We start from the raw sequence: 19,182 nt of genomic DNA, 5'->3' as shown, positions 1-19,182 counted from the left end.
ATTAATAAAAACTATTTTTGCGGAACTTAATCAAGGAATTGAAGACATTGAAATGAAATAACAAAACGCAGAGGAAGCGGAACTCCATTCACCGACAAATTCTGCAGAATGGCAACATTATAGAAAGTGTTGCCATTGTCAAAAGACACCAAAGATATAATTTTTTTCAGTAATCAAATGAAAGCATTGTATTTTAGTGCTCTGCCAGTGGCCTATTTTATAAAGCTACAAGTTACAATTTACAAGCGGAAGTCTATTTTTAACCCTTTGTGTTAAAAACGAGACTTCCGCTTGTAAATTGTAACTTGTAGCTTTATAAAATAGGCCACTGGTATTCAATTGCATTTTCTACTATATATCACTCAATTTCAGTTTCAGGTGCATTTTTTGTTTCATAAATGATTTATATTTTTTATATATGTTTCATAAATTATTTCAGTCATCAATTAATTCGTCATAGTTTAAACATTGTCTTGAATATCACGAGTATGAAAAACGTCATCAGGAACGTCATCTTGATATTCTTGACTGATCTTATTATTGACAGTGTCCTACTCACCTCACGTACTTTGCAAAAACTGATTTCAAGATTATCGTAGCACTGTTTATGGTGTATTGTAAATTTTCAAACGTGTAGATCAAATCGCTTTTTGGCTTATAGGGTTTTGTCAAGTATCGCAACTTCATAATATGTAAGTATAAGACATTAAAATATTGGACATGTCTCATTTACTTCTTGGATTTTCCCTCTATTTCAAGAGCTTTCATCATTAAAATAAACCGGTAATTCACGCAAACCGGAGGGTTCCGTACGTATCTTTATACAATAAGAAAAGAATCGTTTTTGTTACTCCGACAATGGCAAAACATTATTAGTAGTTGTATGAGTTGTATCTGTATAATCTGTTAAGCCCCAAATTTATGATAATTGTTGTTATACGAGCAAAAGAAACTCACAGATAAGGGTTATTGGATCCACACGGGTTATTCCCACTAGTTATGACGAAGTTGTTACCAGTGGTAACAACTGGGTATTATTTTCCCACCTGTCCCCTGTGGTAACAACTGAGAACACAAATTATCCAGTAGTTATCGCCAACCCACTTTGATTCAAACGTTCAAATGCGAAGTATATTGCTTGTGATATAAATATACAAGTTCAATTAAATATTAGTGTGAATTTATATTCCCAGTTGTCCACTAAAATATTTTAATTTAATACTTGTAAAAATAGAGTGGTCTTACACAATCTACCCTGAGGACTTTAGACATGTAAGACATTTTTCACTTTTTATTTTGAATATGATATCTGTTTAAAAATCTCCTTTATAAATTGCCTTTAACTTCAGGTCATTCCAATCACCAATGCCTAGCCGGGAGTTCCTTTGGGATATCTTTAGAAGGTAAGAATAAAAACTATTGTTCCTGTAGACAAATGGTAGAATGTTAGTGTTTTAAATATTTGTATTGATGGAGAATGTTAGTGATTACTTTAATTTTCTATTTATCTTTAAAAACTTGGTTGTGATTTGTCATTATGGTAACTGCTTAGAAATATTAAATTTTTGTAAATAGAGTGGACAAAGACCGCAGCGGGTATATATCAGCCGATGAGCTGCAACAGGCTTTGTCAAATGGCACCTGGAACCCATTCAACCCAGAAACAGTAAGACTTATGATTGGTAAGTTTCAAAAAATATTTTATTAGGTAGGTTGTATTGTGCATAATTCACCAAACAAAAGTCCTAGCAGAGCATGATATTATTATGATAGATAGTTTTAATGCTGAAAATTGCATGTATTTCAATACAGGTATGACCTGAATCCTTTCTTTATCTTTAACTATAAAAATATTACTATTAATACATCCGGTGTGGGGACTCCTGGAAACTCCGTAGTCAATCTAGTTTTGCACCAACTCTTAGAAACAACTGCTGTAAGACTTTTTGTGCAATAAAATATTTTTTATCTTCATCTTTGGTTTGGTGTAAGTAGCCCTTATAGTGGCAATGGAAGATTTCCTTTCATACATACTTAGGGGTCATCCATTAATTACATCACACGTTTAGGGGGAGGGAGGGGGTCAAGAAAATGTGACATATTGTGACATGGGGGAGGGGGGAGACACAAACTTTGTGACGTCACTTTAACTTCATCAGTAACCGAAAATTTATTTAAATTATTTTATTCGCTGTACATTTAAATAACAAGTTTTTTTATTCGCGTAATTTTCTTTCCTATGCAGTTTTTGGTTATAAAAATACTAATATTTATACCGTCAAAAATATTTTGATAAAATATTAATAATACCTAGGTACTTAGGTACTTAATTCGATTTGGCCATTTCGTAGAAAAAATGTGACGTCACACTAGGGGGGAGGGGTTTGCCAAATGTGACCAAGTGTGACAAGGAGGGGGGGGGGGAGGGGTCAAAAAACCTAGAAATTCGTGTGACGTAATTAATGGATGACCCCTTATGTAACATTAATAACATTAAACATCACTTCATGATTTTAAAAAGTTTCATGAATGAAAGTTATAAATTATGCTCTTTATATCAAATTAAACATTTATAGCCTATTTCAAATTTTCCATGGAAAATATCCATTAATAGAGTATTATGGATCAAACTCTCCCCCTCAAGCTATCTTTATTGAATTATTAAACCATTATGCAAAAAATTATTTCCAGGTATGTTTGACAAACAGAACAGAGGTGTCATATCATTTGAAGACTTTGGCGCCCTATGGAAATATGTCACAGATTGGCAAAATTGCTTTCGCTCATTTGATAGAGATAACTCTGGAAATATAGACAGGCAAGAACTGAAGAATGCTCTCACAGCATTTGGGTACCGGCTATCTGACGAAGTTGTGGGCATTATGGTCCAAAAATTTGATAGATTTGGACGAGGCACAATTTTGTTTGATGATTTCATCCAATGTTGTGTCACTTTATATGTAAGTACCATTACCACTTCTAGATCTACATCTGCGGCAATTTTGCCAGGATTTCGATCAGGAGTGCCTGTGGTCCGCTCGGCAATCTAATCCCAAGAATTGGCACAAACACTAGATCATCTAAGGGGGAAATTAGGCCTCATTTGGATTAGACCGGTTTCTACACGATGTTTTCATAGATAGGACACAGAAATCAAATTCCTTGACCATACATATAAATACTTACGTATTTTGTGCAATAATGAATTGATGACGCGATGATTTTTGAAGCGTATTTATTTCATTTGTTTGTGTAGAAACTTTCTTTGCTGCTTTTACTTAGAAATTTATAGGTCCATGGTTCTATCAAATAGAAAAGATTTTATTTTATGAAACAATTCCAAGTTTAGATGCAATTTTAAAATAATTAAATATATTTTTGTAGCCTAATTTTTTCAGTTTTTTTGCATGTGATTTTTTTTAATGTTTCAAATTGTCATTTCCAGACGTTGACTTCGGCATTTCGCCAATTTGACACTGACCAAGATGGCGTGATCACAATCCACTACGAACAGTTCTTGAAGATGGTATTCGGCCTAAAGGTATAAACATGGAGATGCTTTTACCACCGTCTAGGTTTATGTTAAAGACAGTTTGCTAAGCAAGCAAATAACATAACTTTTTGTAATACATATTCATTAATATGTAGGTATGACACAATTATACATGTTATTTGCTAGATATAAGTTCTGTAATTTGAATTATATCTAGAATATATTAGTTACAGTAGCCTGCAATACAACAACGTAGATCGCGAAAATATCTGACACAATCTTATTTGTAGCGCAATGAGTGTGTCAAATATTTTTGCGGCCTTCGTTGTGTATTATTATAGCAGGGGATCGTATTTGTCATGTATGGTTATATTTATATACATACATACATTTCTGTTATGATGATCGGCATGCAAAGTTCGATTTCATTTATTACTTGTAAAGTTACTTCAGCGAGGGAAAATGAACCGCTGCATTAGGTTTTATGTTGAGAAAAGAGCTTACTTTGTTTTCACAGTATTTTAAGTCTATTGATGTGATTTTATTATAATACACATAAATAACCATGTTAAAAACATTCACATTTTATATGTACTATGTACTATATTTTTTAATTATACCTATTTATTTTATAAAAAGAAAAAAACTATTGCTAAACGATTATACTTGTTATAAATGTTATTGGACATGTATAGATGTTTCATATGTCGTTAATAACGTAAGGTATAACAAATTAGGTGCTTTTTGAAGATGTTGCCTCACGATATCAAATAGTTCACAGAGCTATTTCCAATTTTTCCCTGTACGACATTGACTTAAAATATCACAGACGCACAGAATCAAACAAAATTGTCCGATAATATGACTCGTAACAATGATCAATTAGATACGAAGCTACAGCTTTTTTCGTGCTGAGTGTTGTTCTATATATTATAAGAGTCAAATGCTCCACGCTACCACTATTGATATTTCCAGTCCATTCAATGGGACGAAACACAAATTCTGTATATTCTTCTATATTGTTTTTTACATTCTCTGTACAGGTGTCAATTAACGAGTATATCGTTTAACCTGTTTATGTTATAACCGTGACTGCATGTATGTTGTAGGTAGATGTTTGTTGGTGTGTTAAGTATGTGTTGTGTACTCTAACCGTGGACTTTTTTCCGTCCAGTGCTGGCCGTAAACTCCGGGGTTTCAATGTCGCGCCTCCAAGATTTGGGAACACCCCGACATTTGTACCTGCAAAATATCAACCACTTTATTACCTTAAAGTACCAGAGTCGTACGTTTCTATATATTGTAGCTAAAGTAACTGGTATCTGGGACAAATTCATAATTTAGACTTGGTAATCTTTACACAAAGTTGCATACCGAATCATGTTAATGTATATACAAGCTCTCACTAAAATCACTCGCTAAGACACATTATCTACATTCAAGAACGTAGTATATGCAGATACCAGTCCTTATTTATACTTTTTATTTATTTATAGGTAGGTAGCTTATTTACAAAATTTTATCAAACATATACCTACTTAGTAAAGAACCTATGAATACTTACTTACATAAGTAAAAAAGTTTGAACGAGACGTCCTGTAGTTTGTATTTTATGTAGGTAACATCTTACCTGTAAACCTTTGTGATATCTACCTACCTATATACACGAAAACCGCTTGCATTTGTTTATTTTTTAAATACTATCTTTTGCCTCTTAGAGTAGATGATATACAAATTTAAGTATTTTAAATGTTTATTCTAAACTGTATATGTGTATTGTAAAAGTGTTGTTTCTGTCTCTGCTCACTTTGCCAAATTTTTGTGTAGAGAAGCATTTTTGTATGTTGCTCAATCTACGAGCTTATTATGTGCACGGTAGTGCACGGCCAAGTTACGATTTCCAGAAAAGAAAGTCACTTTTTTAGAATCTCTATATCAAGGAAATTTTGTACATAGGTATATATATATATAGTTTGTAGTTTACCTATGTCATCCAATGTCGTGACTTTAATACAAGTTTATACTCTGAATTTTATAAAATTTCTCAATTAAGACGCCATGTTATTGTTCTAAAAATATATTTGTAGATTTTTCATTTAAAAACTTAATTATGTTAGGCATTAAAATTATCTTTCGATTAAATCGATCTGAAACGTTGGAGATCTATTGCTAATAAGAATAATAAAAAAAAAATGCAACAAAATTATATCAACTGTCTTTATTTGAGTGATAACAATGATATTAAGACCCAGAGGCAATCAACTCGCAACGCACGCATGTTGCGCATCTGTAGATAAACGAGTCTTTCGTAACTCATAGCAACCAAGCAAAATGCACAAATGTAATTCTATCAACCTCGGGCTGCTTAAGGCATACCTAAAGACGCCGACGCTGTCTTGCATGGGGAAGCTTCGGCAGTCTTTGGGTAAACAAAACAAAAAGTAAACAATTGAATGAGGTTTAAAATGGCTCTTACGGCTGTTTCGCGAGGTGGGGCAGATCTTCCGTTGTGTAAATATTTGTAACTATATACCTACGTACGCTAGTGGCCAATACCGCTTTATTTTAAAAGACAATAAGATGTTGACTTTTGTTGGAGCTTAATAGTCCATCGAGTTGGACATCGAACCTTAGCGTTTTTTCTTTAACCCTTTTTTAAGGCATAAGGGTGAGAGAAATTATGCAAAATTGAACCCTATCACATTGAAACAAAGTTCAAAATCATGTGGAAAATATATTCCCTCTGCCTTATAAAGGCTTACATTTTTAACTATAGCAAGGCATTTAATACTTTTCAGAAACTTATCTTTACTACGGTACAAAATTCATGGATAGCTCATTTTTACGTTTAATTTTAGATAACGTATGAATCTAGAAGTCTACCAATAAATAGGTAGGTAACTAATTTGACGCTATGTTGAGAGGGCATGAGCGTTACTGGGAAATATGCTATATTTTTTGAATTGTATACTTACTGATGTTTTTACATTTTTTTTTCATCGAATAATGCATTGTAATACGTTGTCATACTCGAGGACAAGCAATTCCCACCACACCACTTGTTTGAAATAGTCTAGTTTTCAATGGAAAAATCATGTTTCAGTAGATGAGTGAGATTTGAAAACTAGCCTATTATAATTATTACACTAAACTTGTATCACAAATAAAATAACTACCTTATTATAGATATTACATTGCCCACTGGCGATAAGTTGTGTAAACTGAATGTTTCAGACTATAGATTTATGTCATAGATTCTTTAAGCTGCCCTTGATACCTTTTCCAATTAAACGTGAACTTCTTCAAGTATTAGTTTTATTTTTTAATTCAATTAAATTTCAATCGTTTAGGGCCCCCCCCACATCTAGCGTAACGTCTTTCGAGCGTCGGCGTCTGGTCAGCGCTATGGAAAATGACGTCGCTGCGCAGTTTCGTCGAGCAGCGGTCATAGAATTGTAGACGCCGACGCTCGAAAGACGCCAGATGTGGGGGGGCCTTAATACCGTTACTTGTACAAAACATACAACTTACAAAAAAACCCTGATATTGCCCCACTTGTGATATGGGGGAAGTACTTTTAACGGATCCTTGACGCTTATGCAATTTTTTCAATCCTTAGGACATGCTGATTGGGGTGGTTATAAAAGTGCAGTGCAGGGTTTTATTGATTAGGCTAGCCTAGATAGAACTCGAGAACGAATGATGTCTACTTGTTTTCATAACATTATAGTTAGAACGTCCTTAACTACTATACAGAAGCTCCAAATTCCTATGGCAAGTACATAAGGTGCGCGTCTACTCCAGCTGATTAGTTGATTAACCCTTTTCCGGCGAGTTACGATTTATTGACCACATACGTGTCAATTTAAATCGGATTGCTAAGGTTGAAATTAAAGTTCAAATGAGATTGGTCTTTCGGGAAATGTAACTTGTCTTCAAATGAAAACGTAACTTTTTGGAAAATATTAGGATTTCTTGGGAAAACTTTCTAGATTGGTACAACTTGGAAAAGGGTTAATGCATTAAAAATTGACTTCCAAAGTATTTCTGAAAGGCTTATCAAACGACACCCCACACCATGAGGTTATAAAAAAAAATACATTCCCAGTCCCACCAAAAACCTGCGAACGGACGGACAGACCTCATCCGACTGAAAAATGAATAAAACAAAAAAAATACGTAAATAAATATATTTACTCAATATTAAAATATTTTGCGCTTACCTATTAATATTAAGTAACATTATGATTAATAAGGAATTATTCGTTTTTTTCAGTTTTGATCTTCCATGCGCCCAGTTGATACTTAAGCCAGATTAGGCCCAGGTCACAGCCCATCTGGATCCAGGAGATGATCGGAGTCACCTTGGAGCCCTCGATCTCGGTCCATCTGACGGGGATCTCGAATATGGGAATGTTCAGTTTTTGTGCTATGTAAAGTAGCTCGACGTCAAATGCCCTGTAAAAATAAAACCACCAATTAAGTCACGTAAATTGTCATTAAAGATGCGCGGGGAAATGGGGAGCTTGGTAAATCCAAGCAATTTATCATTTCGGGTTGCAAAAAAGGTGCAAAAATATTAAAATCCTCAAACACCCTTTATAGTGGCCATTGACGGAAGCTCAGAAGTCCAAACTCGGGGTTTGCCAGAGAGCTAAGGAGCGCAGCATATTATTAGGTGTAAAATTAAGGGATCGAGTCCGAAACACCACGCTGCGCTCTAAGACTAGAATAATGGACGTAGCTCGGAAAGCGGCCAAGTTAAAATGGGACTGGTCATGTCTGCCGAATGCCGGACGACTTGTGGGCCAAGTTAACCTAAATTGGACTCCTTCTTGAGAGGCTGGCCAGATATTGCACTAAGTAGAGACGAGTGGAGGAAGAGGGGGGAGGCCTTTGCCCAGCAGTGGGACACGGTGGGCTTTGAATAAATAAATAAATTGAATAAATAAACATCCTTAATGGACGCCCCTTAAAAAAAAATATTTATAAAAAAACAATGCAAGCTTACTATTTCAGACCAATTCACTTACATGCCAGGAAAACAGATAAAATGTCATAAATAATAAGGGATCATCCATTAATTACGTCACACGAATTTCTAGGTTTTTTGACCCCTCCCCCCTCCTTGTCACACTTGGTCACATTTTGCAAATCCCTCCCCACCTGGTGTGACGTCACATTTTAGGCAATTTTGTTTTCAACGAAATCGGCAATACTAACTCGGCATTATTTTTTTAATAAAAAATATTTTTGGTAAAAGAAATATTAGTAATTTTATAACACAAAACCAATTAAGAACGAAAATTACCTACTTTCAAAACCTCATTATTTAAATGTACAGTGAATAAAAAAAATATAGGTAAATTAATTTTCGGTTACTGATGAATAGTGATGAAGTTAAAGTGACGTCACAATGTTTGTGACTCCCTCCTCCCCCATGTCACAACATGTCACATTTTCTTGACCCCTCTCACTCCCTAAACGTGTGACGTAATTAATGGATGACCCCTAAAGATGCTAACTATTCAAAGATTATCAAACCAAAAATATAAAATTTTATGTGCTTAGTGTGGGACTACATCTATTTGTATGAGATTGTCCCATAAATAATACATATTACAATCTCTGTAAGTCCATTATCGCTGGTTTTTCTATGACATGTAGGTAGGTTAGGTTGTTGCCCTAACAATAAGTATCCACTCTTCTATACAGCTTGTATGGCCATGCCATGTTACTTAAGTTCAGTTACACGTACAGTAAGTGCTTACATTTGAGCACTTAAGTACTGTACTTAATATATTCAGTGACTGACCATCTGTTGACGTGCAGACTGCTGAAGGTGACGGCGGCCGTCCGGCGCGTGAACAGCTTGAACCCGCACTGCGTGTCGCGGACGCCCCGCACCGTGAACAGCCACACCAGGAAGTGGAAGCCGAACATGAGGATATTCCTGAAAAAAAAAATGTTGGTATTTGACAGGTACATACACATCTAGTCCAACAAGCAATTGTAGAAATTAAAAAGTTGCATCACTGTAGTGTCGTCCCTTTCAAATCAATATAAGAAAACGGGACAACCCTACAATATTGCCATTTTAATTTCTACAATTTCTTGTTAGGCTATATTATTTACTATTATTGTGTTAACCAAATGGGGTAAAATTACCGTAAGGGTAAATCTAAAACTACACACGGAAATTTGGCTGCATGGCAGTGCCCCCACCAAGTCAAGCAAAAACAAACCATCCAGGCTCCAAGCTATTTTCAATCCCCGTCTAATTATACTCAGTCATACCTGAAAATACTTCTTGTTGCCAGAGATTCTTTTTCTAAATGCGCTCTTGATCCAATGACGATGGCAAGGCAGTTGCTGACCAGTTCTGGCTGAGTGTTCACATCAGCTTTCACATGTTGATTCAAAGCAAGATCTAATTTGGTTAAGTCTTCAAACTTTGTAGCACCATCCGCATCAGCAAAGAGTATTGCGGCACCTCTAGCACGTTGTATTCCCTGAAAATAAATTTATCTCCTATAACCAACTATATCGGGGCTAGCAATTTAATTCATTGTATAGAACACATGTTTTAAGTGATGCATGTGGTTCAAATTGGTTTTGCCTTAATAAGGATTAGACGGTCATTCCAGAAAAACATAGAGAACGATTTCATTGCAGACAAAAACTTAATATTGCATTTTGAATAAGAGGAACACATAAAATGGTGACTTGCAGTGCCGGATTTAGACATTTGCCGCCCGTAGGCTATGCCGATTTTGCCGCCCCTCCCCTATCCACCTCGTTTATAGCTTTTTAAAGTACTTTCCAATCAGAGGCGTTTAATTTAATAGTACAACGTACCATAGTCATATTAAAATGCATATAAGGAGCATTCCACGGGCTGTCCCGTACAAACGCATTGTATTTCCTGTGTTGCGACTTTTTTCTCGGCATTTAAAGCAGGCGATTATTTTTCTGTGCATATTTTTGACCATTTGTCATAGAAAAGGAAACTCTTACACCTTTAAATCTTCAGAAACTTCGCGTTTGTACGGGACAACGGTAGACAATTTCATGGAATGCTCCATAAGGTGATGTCAGTATTCTAGATACAGATTTATATGAGCCGTTTTTGTCAGCCAATGACGATGCGACCTCGTTATATTTGCCTGATCTGATCGGCGACCGCTGGGTTTTGGCCATTGAGAATCAAGGTGAGGCAGTTTGATAATAGCTAAGGAGTTTGGTCGGATCTGGCATCGAGTGCTCAAGGGACTATGCTATACAAATGGCTTATATTGATGGGCCACAAATAATGTTCCTAAATAAAAACGCGAGCGTAGCGAGCGCGAAATTTTTTCTGTAGAAACAGCGCAATTTGATAGAAAATGGTACATATTTAAGTGTTACTGTCAGTCCTCACTTATGGTGTTCAGACTTGGTCTTTGACGGAAGCTCTGAAATCCAAACTCGGGGTTTGACAGAGAGCTATGGATCGCAGCATATTAATTGTGAAACTAAGGGATCGCATCCGGAACACCACGGTGCGCTCTAAAACTCAGATAATAGATGTAGCTCGAAAAGCGGCCAAGCTAAAGCGGGACTGGGCTACGGCTAGTTATGTCTGCCACATGCCGAACAACTTGTGGGCCAAGTTAACCACAAAGTGGGTGCCCCACGAGTCAAACCGGGGAACCGGTAGACCTCATCGGCGATGGCGGGATAACTTGGACTCCTTTTTGAGAGACTGGCCAGATGTAGCTCAAAACCGAAACGAGTGGAAGAAGAAGGGGGAGGCCTTTGCCTAGCTTTATTTGTGGCCCATCAATAATCTTCCAAAATAAAACCGCGAGCGTAGCGAGCGCGAAATTTTTTCGGTAGAAATAGCGCAATTTGATAGAACATGGTATATTTTTAAGATTCCAAGCTTCAAAACGGAATAGGATCACTTTGTTGTCCGTCCGGCCATTTATCTGTTTCAATATAAAGGGTCTTGACATGACAGAGGGCGGCAAAATCGACAACTAAAGCCTGTTATTTAAATTATACAAATATATAGGAGAGCGGAAAAATTCTGGTCAACCCTATCTGAACAGCAAATATCTTTTGACCCAAATTTGCCGCCCCCTAAAATCTGCCGCCCTAGGCTTCAGCCTACTCAGCCTAGTGGTAAATCCGGCACTGGTGACTTGCATTGCAATAAGTATTTTGTTTAACAACAGTACTTACCAACCGCACAGCCCCACCCTTGCCTCTATTCTTCACTAGCTCCAGGCACCTAACCTTTTCACTGCCATATTTGGCTGCATAACGCTCAGCCACTTTAACAGTTTTGTCTTTGCTGCCATCACTGACTACTATAATCTCGTACTTATAATTGGGATAATCTGTTACCCTATTTTCTAAATGTTCCAGTGCTTCGTCAAGCATGGGTGGCACTGTAAAAATAATTAGGTCAGCTAAATGTTAGCATGAGTTGTATGATTTGATCAATACCAACCAAACCCCTCACCCACTCACCCGTTGATAGGGTAATCTGCCCTAACATGTGAGCTCTCTAATATTAGCCAAAATCTTTGATTGTGGTGAATGGTTTTAGACTTTTATTACAAAAACAGATAGGTGATTGCAAATAATTACAACAATGTTAGGTTAAGTTGGTTTTTAAACTTCAATTACAAAAACAGATAGGTGATTGCAAATAATTACAACAATGTTAGGTTAAGTTGGTTTTTAAACTTCAATGTACTAGAGTTAGACCAAGAAAAAGTCTGGAGCGATTTTGATAGCCCATGCAGTGCAGTGTTATTTTAAACATCAATTGTCTATGAAATCATGTACATATAAATAACACTTGCACTGTGTGGGCTACCAAAATCGCTGCAGACTTTTCTTGATCTAACTTTATAAATATGTGTAAATTAAACATCTGGTTTTCGTACATCTCTCCTCTTCATTGTAAGCTGGCACTATAACACTCAAATTCACACTGTATGGGTCTTTTATACTTGGAAATTTAAGACGCTTCCCGGTCTCTGGATCCTTGTAACTCTCCTCCTCTTGGTATTCCTCTACTAATGGATATGGATTTGTCATAATAACAATTCCAATACAAAGCTGTAAACATATATGAACTTTAGTTTAATTGTGAATTCCTTAATTATTAAAAAAGTAAACAAGCTCTGAATATAGTAGGCTTAAGGACACGTATACGATAGCAGTTGGTTGTTTACTTATTTTAGTGACAGTTTGCCAGCTGGGCACACAAAAATGAAATAGATTTAAAATGACACAGTTAAAAAAAAACCTTATAAATCCATTATTAAAATAAAATAGTACTTACAAAAATTAAAACTGTTGCAGCGCTTGAAACACCGTATAAGATAAAAATCCATAATAGCGATACTATATCCATTGTAAGGTAAGGAATGTTGACGTATGGGTTATTTAGTCAGTAAGCTAACATATGAATTTAAAACGAACGAAATGAACGGTCTAAGTTTAGAGTTTCAATTTAATAATTATTTAAATTGAAACATTTTACTCCTTATAAGCGAAACATGCATATTGCGGATTGTGGTTGCGGTTACTGACACTTCTGACAGTGACAACTTGACAAGTCGGTAACATAAGCAATAGACGGTCGTACCGGAGCAATACCGGAGTACCGGAGCGCTCGGAGTAATTAACAACGGAGACGCCATGTCTAAAATTTTCGGTACAAAATAGTCTGTAGTTTTTTGCGGGGGAGGGGCACATCAATTGTATAGGTACGTCATGTCAGATAAACGTCAGTCCATACATATGGTTGACCATTGGCCGCCTATTTTCGACAGAGGGGAATGCCTGTTAATGGCGGCTCCATTGTTAATTACTCCGAGCCGGAGCGCGATATCTTGGTATAGTCAGGGGTGGTCCGAGGGCTGTTTGATCACAAAGTATCGAGCAAAGAATGAATGAATGATCGTGAAATGTATCTACCTAGAGTAACATAATTAATATAATTATAGATGGTCAAGCAACCTTGTCAGTAGAAAAAGGAGCGAAATTCAAATTTTCTATGAGACGATATCCTTTCGCGCCTACATTTTTAAATTTGCCGCCTTTTTCTGCTGACCGGATCTGCTTGACCAAGTATATACATACTCACTTATATACTTGGTCAAGCAGATCGGGTGGTTCACTTATGGGTGCGGCGCACCAAGGTCAGGGTGCGGTGCGGTAGTCTGCTACGGCTTTTGTAGAAGTGTCAAGGGAACCCATACATTTCTACTTCTCTTTCGGCAAAGACTTTACGCCCTGTCTCTTTCTGAATTCTGAAGGTGATTCCCAAAGCCATCTTCTGGCAAAGGCTCATCTGGGCATAAGTTTGTTGGGTGCAGCTATTAGTATTTATTGGGTTCGAAGTAGAAAAAAAACTACCTACATGTAAAACAAAATAATTTATTATGAAAATTAAATTACTGTAAATAGGCAAATTTGTATGTCTTAAGGCCCCAGTACACAATGGGCCATCGCCGGTCAGTCCAAGGGACGCAGCCATGCGGTAGAATGAGATAGCAGTATCACTTGCTCCCTCTAACGCATAAATGCGTCCCCCAGAATGTCCGTATACGTATCGTTCCAAATCACGTACGAGTAGGTATGCATTCTTAACATAGAAGTAGCATCCTATAGAAGTACGCGTAGCAAGGGCCCAACCTTTTCTGTTCTCTTTCACGACGCAGCAACTAGTATCATTTCTCTCTCCTCGCTCTTTTAAAATGCCGTTTGTCAAAAAAGGACAACCATACTGTTGACAAGGTGGACTTCAAATCAAGTGTTGCCTTTCTTGATGCGCCCAGGCTGTGTATGTGTGCGTAAAAGCGTATATGTGTGCTCTTTTAGGGATGTGAAAAGTCGATTTTAATCATGTTATATATCGATAAACGCTACACAGCGGAACGAAATAGCGATTAATTGAAGCTTCAATATCTTCGTTAAACATAAACATAATTGAAATGCTAATGGATAATGAATATATTATAATATAATAATATAATTCAATTATTGCGGAACACCTATTTTAGGAGGTATTTATGTATTTTAATTAAATATCTGAACTTTCCCTTGGTTCCCTGCTGGGGCGTGACTATAAAATTGTGATCTGATAACCACAATAAAGAATAAAAGCGTTTTTGGTCATTTTAGGTATCGTTAAGCCTTTGAAGTAAAATTAAAATTGCAAGAAATGTCGATAGTTTATCGATATGACTTTATCTACATGGCTACAGCAACGTGGGCCTCATTGTTAATCGTACACTAAACAAAAGTGGCAACAGTGACAGCTCGCTGAGACACCGTCTATATATATATATTATGTCTATGACGAGTAGTATACGCGTGCCTCCGTGAGGGACAAAACATACGCAAATGCAACACTGTGATTGGTCGAATTCATTTGTTGCCCACCATTATCAATACTAAAAAAAGGTGGGGAACAAATAAAATGTGAGACTGTGACAAGGACAAACAATAATAGCGCTTTCGCTGCTACTCCTACTGAAAGATACATAAGACTATCCCGTTCTGTCAGTTATCCCCACCACTCATGCCCAATCCAGTTTAATACTAGATTCATGATTCTTAATAATTAATGATGATAAACTTTGAATGTGAATTTTGCAGTGAACGCATATATTTAGTATGGAAACCGCCTTTAGGAACATTACCGTTCAAATTCTCGGGCCCAATTAGCACACATACACAATTACGCCTACATTCAAATAAGACGACGCGCTTACAGAGCCTGTAATCAAAGCTGGTAAACGAAATAATAGTCGTCTTTATTATACTAATGGTACATAGCTAAGTGTAGATGAAATGCATATAATGTCAATAACTACCAATCAGCGACATTAATCCGCTAATAACCTTCTTGCTGTACGTACTGGCCGCTGAGAGTTCGCAGCTCATATTTGATTAGAATATGACTTGGACAGGGATAGGTTTATGCCATACAGTGAAGAACCAGTCAAATAATTCACGTATAATAATTTAATGCAGATTAAAAGATAACTAGTTAAAATGTTGTTATGAAATGACAGACTAACTCAACATAAGTAAATATATCATTGTTGTATAAATGTATTCCGCTATAATAAGTATTTTGTATATTTTAGTATCAATTTGTATGGCAGTGCGAAGTTACGTTCAAGTATAGTCTGTCCGTTTTTCTAAGATAAAGTAAGTAAATGTATGGCGAACTTGATCTTAGAAATCGGACTGGCTATACAGTCTGCAAAATTTACATGGGTACACGAATCGGGTCAAAAATATTTAAACAGGCGGAGTCACAATAAATCCCCACTTCCAGTTCCAATGGAAATATTTTATATGTATATAGCCGGTCAAGCAAGTTTGTCATTAGAAAAAAAAGTGCAAAATTAAAATTTTGTATGGGACCACAGCCATTCGCGCGCTTACATTTTCTAAATTTGCTGCTCTTTTCTACTGACGGAAATGGCTTGAGAGAGAACCTACATATATGTGACAGTAGACGTAGAGGGTGGATTCAAATGATCAACATTTTCAGATAATGTGTGTATTTGTTAAATTTATCCAGTGAAAGCGCGATAGAAAAAAATGTATCTACATATAGGAGACCGGGTATGATTATCTCACGGGTATATCTCGTGAATAGAACATATTCTAGATATCTTGACAGGCATCCACTCAATTTCATGTCTCTCTAATTGGTCAGCTTTTTCCATAGTTCTCTGCGAATAGCATCTTGTGCGAATCTGAATGGAAAGTAATGTAAAATGACAATACCAAATTTGATTATTAATTTGAAATAACTAGGTAGTTTTTTTATAGCTCCATGTCATGAAATAAAAAAGGAAAATACAAATCTGTAAGAAGGAATTTATTACTACATTTATAATTATATAGAAAATACCTAAACTAAACACAAGTTAATAAAATCGTTTACTTTATTTGGCATAACACCATCCCTATTATCCTCGCAATTTAAAAAGTCGTATGTTGTTATGAAAGTCGTATGCAGTTGTTACGTTTTAGCCTAGCACGGTAGTATTGAAAATAAATCGTCATGTTTATTCCAAATTTTACTGAAGTTATCTGTTTACTACAAGTGAAAAGTGATTCCACTGTCCTTAGTATGAACTAAAATAACTTCTGCACCACTTCACGACACATGAAGACATTTTTAATTACAAAAAAACGTTGTTTTTATAAATCAATTTAGCCATCCGTCACTGACTGTCATCTCGGTCGAACTGAACTTGCGAATCGAACAGTTTGTAAGCACCGCCTACAATCGAATAGTTTACGTTGGGTCATAACTGAGCGGACAGAATACTTCCATGTATATCAGTTCGCTGGAATTTTGATGTGAATAAATTTTAACATTTGATAAAAAAAACTATATTTTACGTATTTTATTGTACAATTAAAATAATGTATAAATAAATAGCACAGATTATCACGCAATATAAATAATTTTACTTTTAGTAACAATCTCTACTATGGTTGACAAATACATAGTAGTATCCGCAATTCGGATCATATCTTCTTTTACAAAAAAATAGTTGTCGATTGAAATGTCAATTGATGTTCGTTATTTCCATATTAATTTACTGAAATTTTGTTAGTTTTGTTTTTGTGTTTGATTGCGGTATTTAAACTTAATTAAACACTCGCGACTGAATAAGTGGTGAAGAAGGATTTACCTACATTTTTCAGGTTCGAGTTGTCATAATATGTTCTCACTTCTGAGGTGAAAAGTAATGTGTAGATATAACACGAGATCAAAGTTATTTACGTCTCGTGCGCTTTTGAGTCCCTTACTACGCTCACGATTCTAAATTTATTAAGCATTCGAAGAAATATCAAACTTTGATCTCTTGTTGTACAAATAACTATTTCTCTAAGGGCAGTTTTATCGTGCTTACCCGGCTATAGGTAGGTACCCTCTATTTTTAGGGTTCCGTACCCAAAGGGTACTAAGACTTAATTCGCTGTCCGTCCGTCCATCCGTCTGTCACCAGGCTGTATCTCACGAACCGTGATAGCTAGACAGTTGAAATTTTCACAGATGATGTATTTCTGTTGCCGCTATAACAACAAATACTAAAAACAGAATAAAATAAAGATTTAAGTGGGGCTCCCAAACAGCAAACGTGATTTTTGACCAAAGTTAAGCAACGTCGGGCGTGGTCAGTACTTGGATGGGTGACCGTTTTCTTTTTGCATTTTTTCCGTTTTTAGGGTTCCGTACCCAAAGGGTAAAACGGGACCCTATTACTAAGACTTCGCTGTCCGTCCGTCCGTCCGTCCGTCTGTCACCAGGCTGTATCTCACGAACCGTGATAGCTAGACAGTTGAAATTTTCACAGATGATGTATTTCTGTTGCCGCTATAACAACAAATACTAAAAACAGAATAAAATAAAGATTTAAATGGGGCTCCCATACAACAAACGTGATTTTTGACCAAAGTTAAGCAACGTCGGGAGGGGTCAGTACTTGGATGGGTGACCGTTTTGTTTTTGCTTTTTTTTGTTTTTTTTTTTTTGCATTATGGTACGGAACCCTTCGTGCGCGAGTCCGACTCGCACTTGCCCGGTTTTTTTACTTTATGGTACGGAACCCTTCGTGCGCGAGTCCGACTCGCACTTGCCCGGTTTTTTAATTAATGTCTAAAAGCTGTTTACAAAGTTTTTCGAGAATCAGTTGAGAAGAGAAGTGCGACATGTCTGGCCAGAAGAGAAGTTTCGTTTGCATATCGCGTCTTTCCGTAGATAGAGCTCACATCGCTAGTATTGTGAAATGCTGTCAAAGGATTTCAAAACCCTATATTGTAGGTACTTGAAATCTACCTGCCTATTATGTCAAATAGGGTAATAACGTCCAGTGTCCGTTTCCGTTGCACTTGACGGATTAGCAAATAATACATTTCACTTTTTTTCCTACTTGCGAAATATATTTTTATGTAGACAAATTGTTTAGATATTAAGGATTGCCATAAGTTCAAATTTGTTCAGCAATTAAGGTTTACATATGTATATTCAAATTTCGTCAAGCGGACGAAAACTAGCGCAATGACCATGTATACATGTAGCGAACCGTTCTTTTACTTAGTTTACATGACTGTGCAGTGCCGGATTTACCACTAGGCTGAGTAGGCTGAAGCCTAGGGCGGCAGATTTTAGGGGGCGGCAAATTTGGGTTAGAAAAAAATTGTATGTGTCGTTCAGATAGGGTCGACCAGAATTTATTTGTAAAATTTAAATAACAAGCATTATTTGTCGATTTTGCCGCCCTCAGTCATGTCAAGACCCTTTATTTATATTGAGACGGACAGACAGCCAGTCGGACAACAAAAAGTGATCCTATATGAGTTCCGTTTTTTAGTGTTCCGTACAAAACTTTGTTTACTTATGGGATCACTTCGGTCTTGCAAATCAGAAAAACGTAGTAACTATATTCTCCAAAAAATTTCGCGCTCGCTACGCTCGCGTTTTCATTTAAGTACCTACATTATTTGTGACCCATCTGACCACATTGTAAGTTCGGGATGGTCGTCGATTCTTGTGTCCTGGTGGTATGATGGGTTCCGTTTTTTTCCTTTTGAAGTACGGAACCCTAAAAATGTACCTACCTACTATATTCCCGAAAAAAATTCGCTCG

At 36.4% G+C, this 19,182-nt stretch overlaps 2 protein-coding genes across 4 annotated transcripts; one reads left to right on the top strand and one right to left on the bottom strand.

Annotated features, from left to right (window-relative positions):
- The first annotated feature begins 531 nt into the window (after positions 1–531).
- On the top strand, positions 532–6,799 carry LOC134666650 (programmed cell death protein 6). Of its 3 annotated transcripts, none has more exons than XM_063523873.1 (6): positions 532–692; positions 1,350–1,403; positions 1,576–1,682; positions 2,692–2,960; positions 3,446–3,541; positions 4,668–6,799. In XM_063523873.1, coding segments are annotated over exons 1-6 (540 nt in total). In that variant the 5' UTR covers positions 532–690; the 3' UTR covers positions 4,680–6,799. The 3 variants fall into 3 exon arrangements, 2 of the variants coding, with proteins under 2 accessions (XP_063379943.1, XP_063379944.1); XR_010098540.1 differs by having other exon boundaries at positions 533–692; positions 3,446–3,644; positions 3,680–6,799; XM_063523874.1 differs by having other exon boundaries at positions 533–692; positions 3,446–6,799.
- Positions 6,800–7,668: 869 nt separating this feature from the next.
- On the bottom strand, positions 7,669–13,081 carry LOC134666633 (dolichyl-phosphate beta-glucosyltransferase). The gene is made up of 6 exons (XM_063523847.1): positions 12,834–13,081; positions 12,433–12,607; positions 11,720–11,928; positions 9,791–10,005; positions 9,309–9,446; positions 7,669–7,951 (listed from the first exon to the last, which is right to left on the bottom strand). The coding sequence occupies exons 1-6, from the start codon at positions 12,903–12,905 to the stop codon at positions 7,753–7,755; spliced, it is 1,008 nt and encodes a 335-aa protein (XP_063379917.1). The 5' UTR covers positions 12,906–13,081; the 3' UTR covers positions 7,669–7,752.
- Positions 13,082–19,182: the final 6,101 nt, after the last annotated feature.

The sequence above is a fragment of the Cydia fagiglandana genome, chromosome 8, assembly GCF_963556715.1.
Source record: "Cydia fagiglandana chromosome 8, ilCydFagi1.1, whole genome shotgun sequence".
Taxonomy (NCBI): Eukaryota; Metazoa; Arthropoda; class Insecta; order Lepidoptera; family Tortricidae; genus Cydia; species Cydia fagiglandana.
Note: the sequence above shows the minus strand (reverse complement) of the source record. Positions and strands in the feature narration are given on the sequence as shown.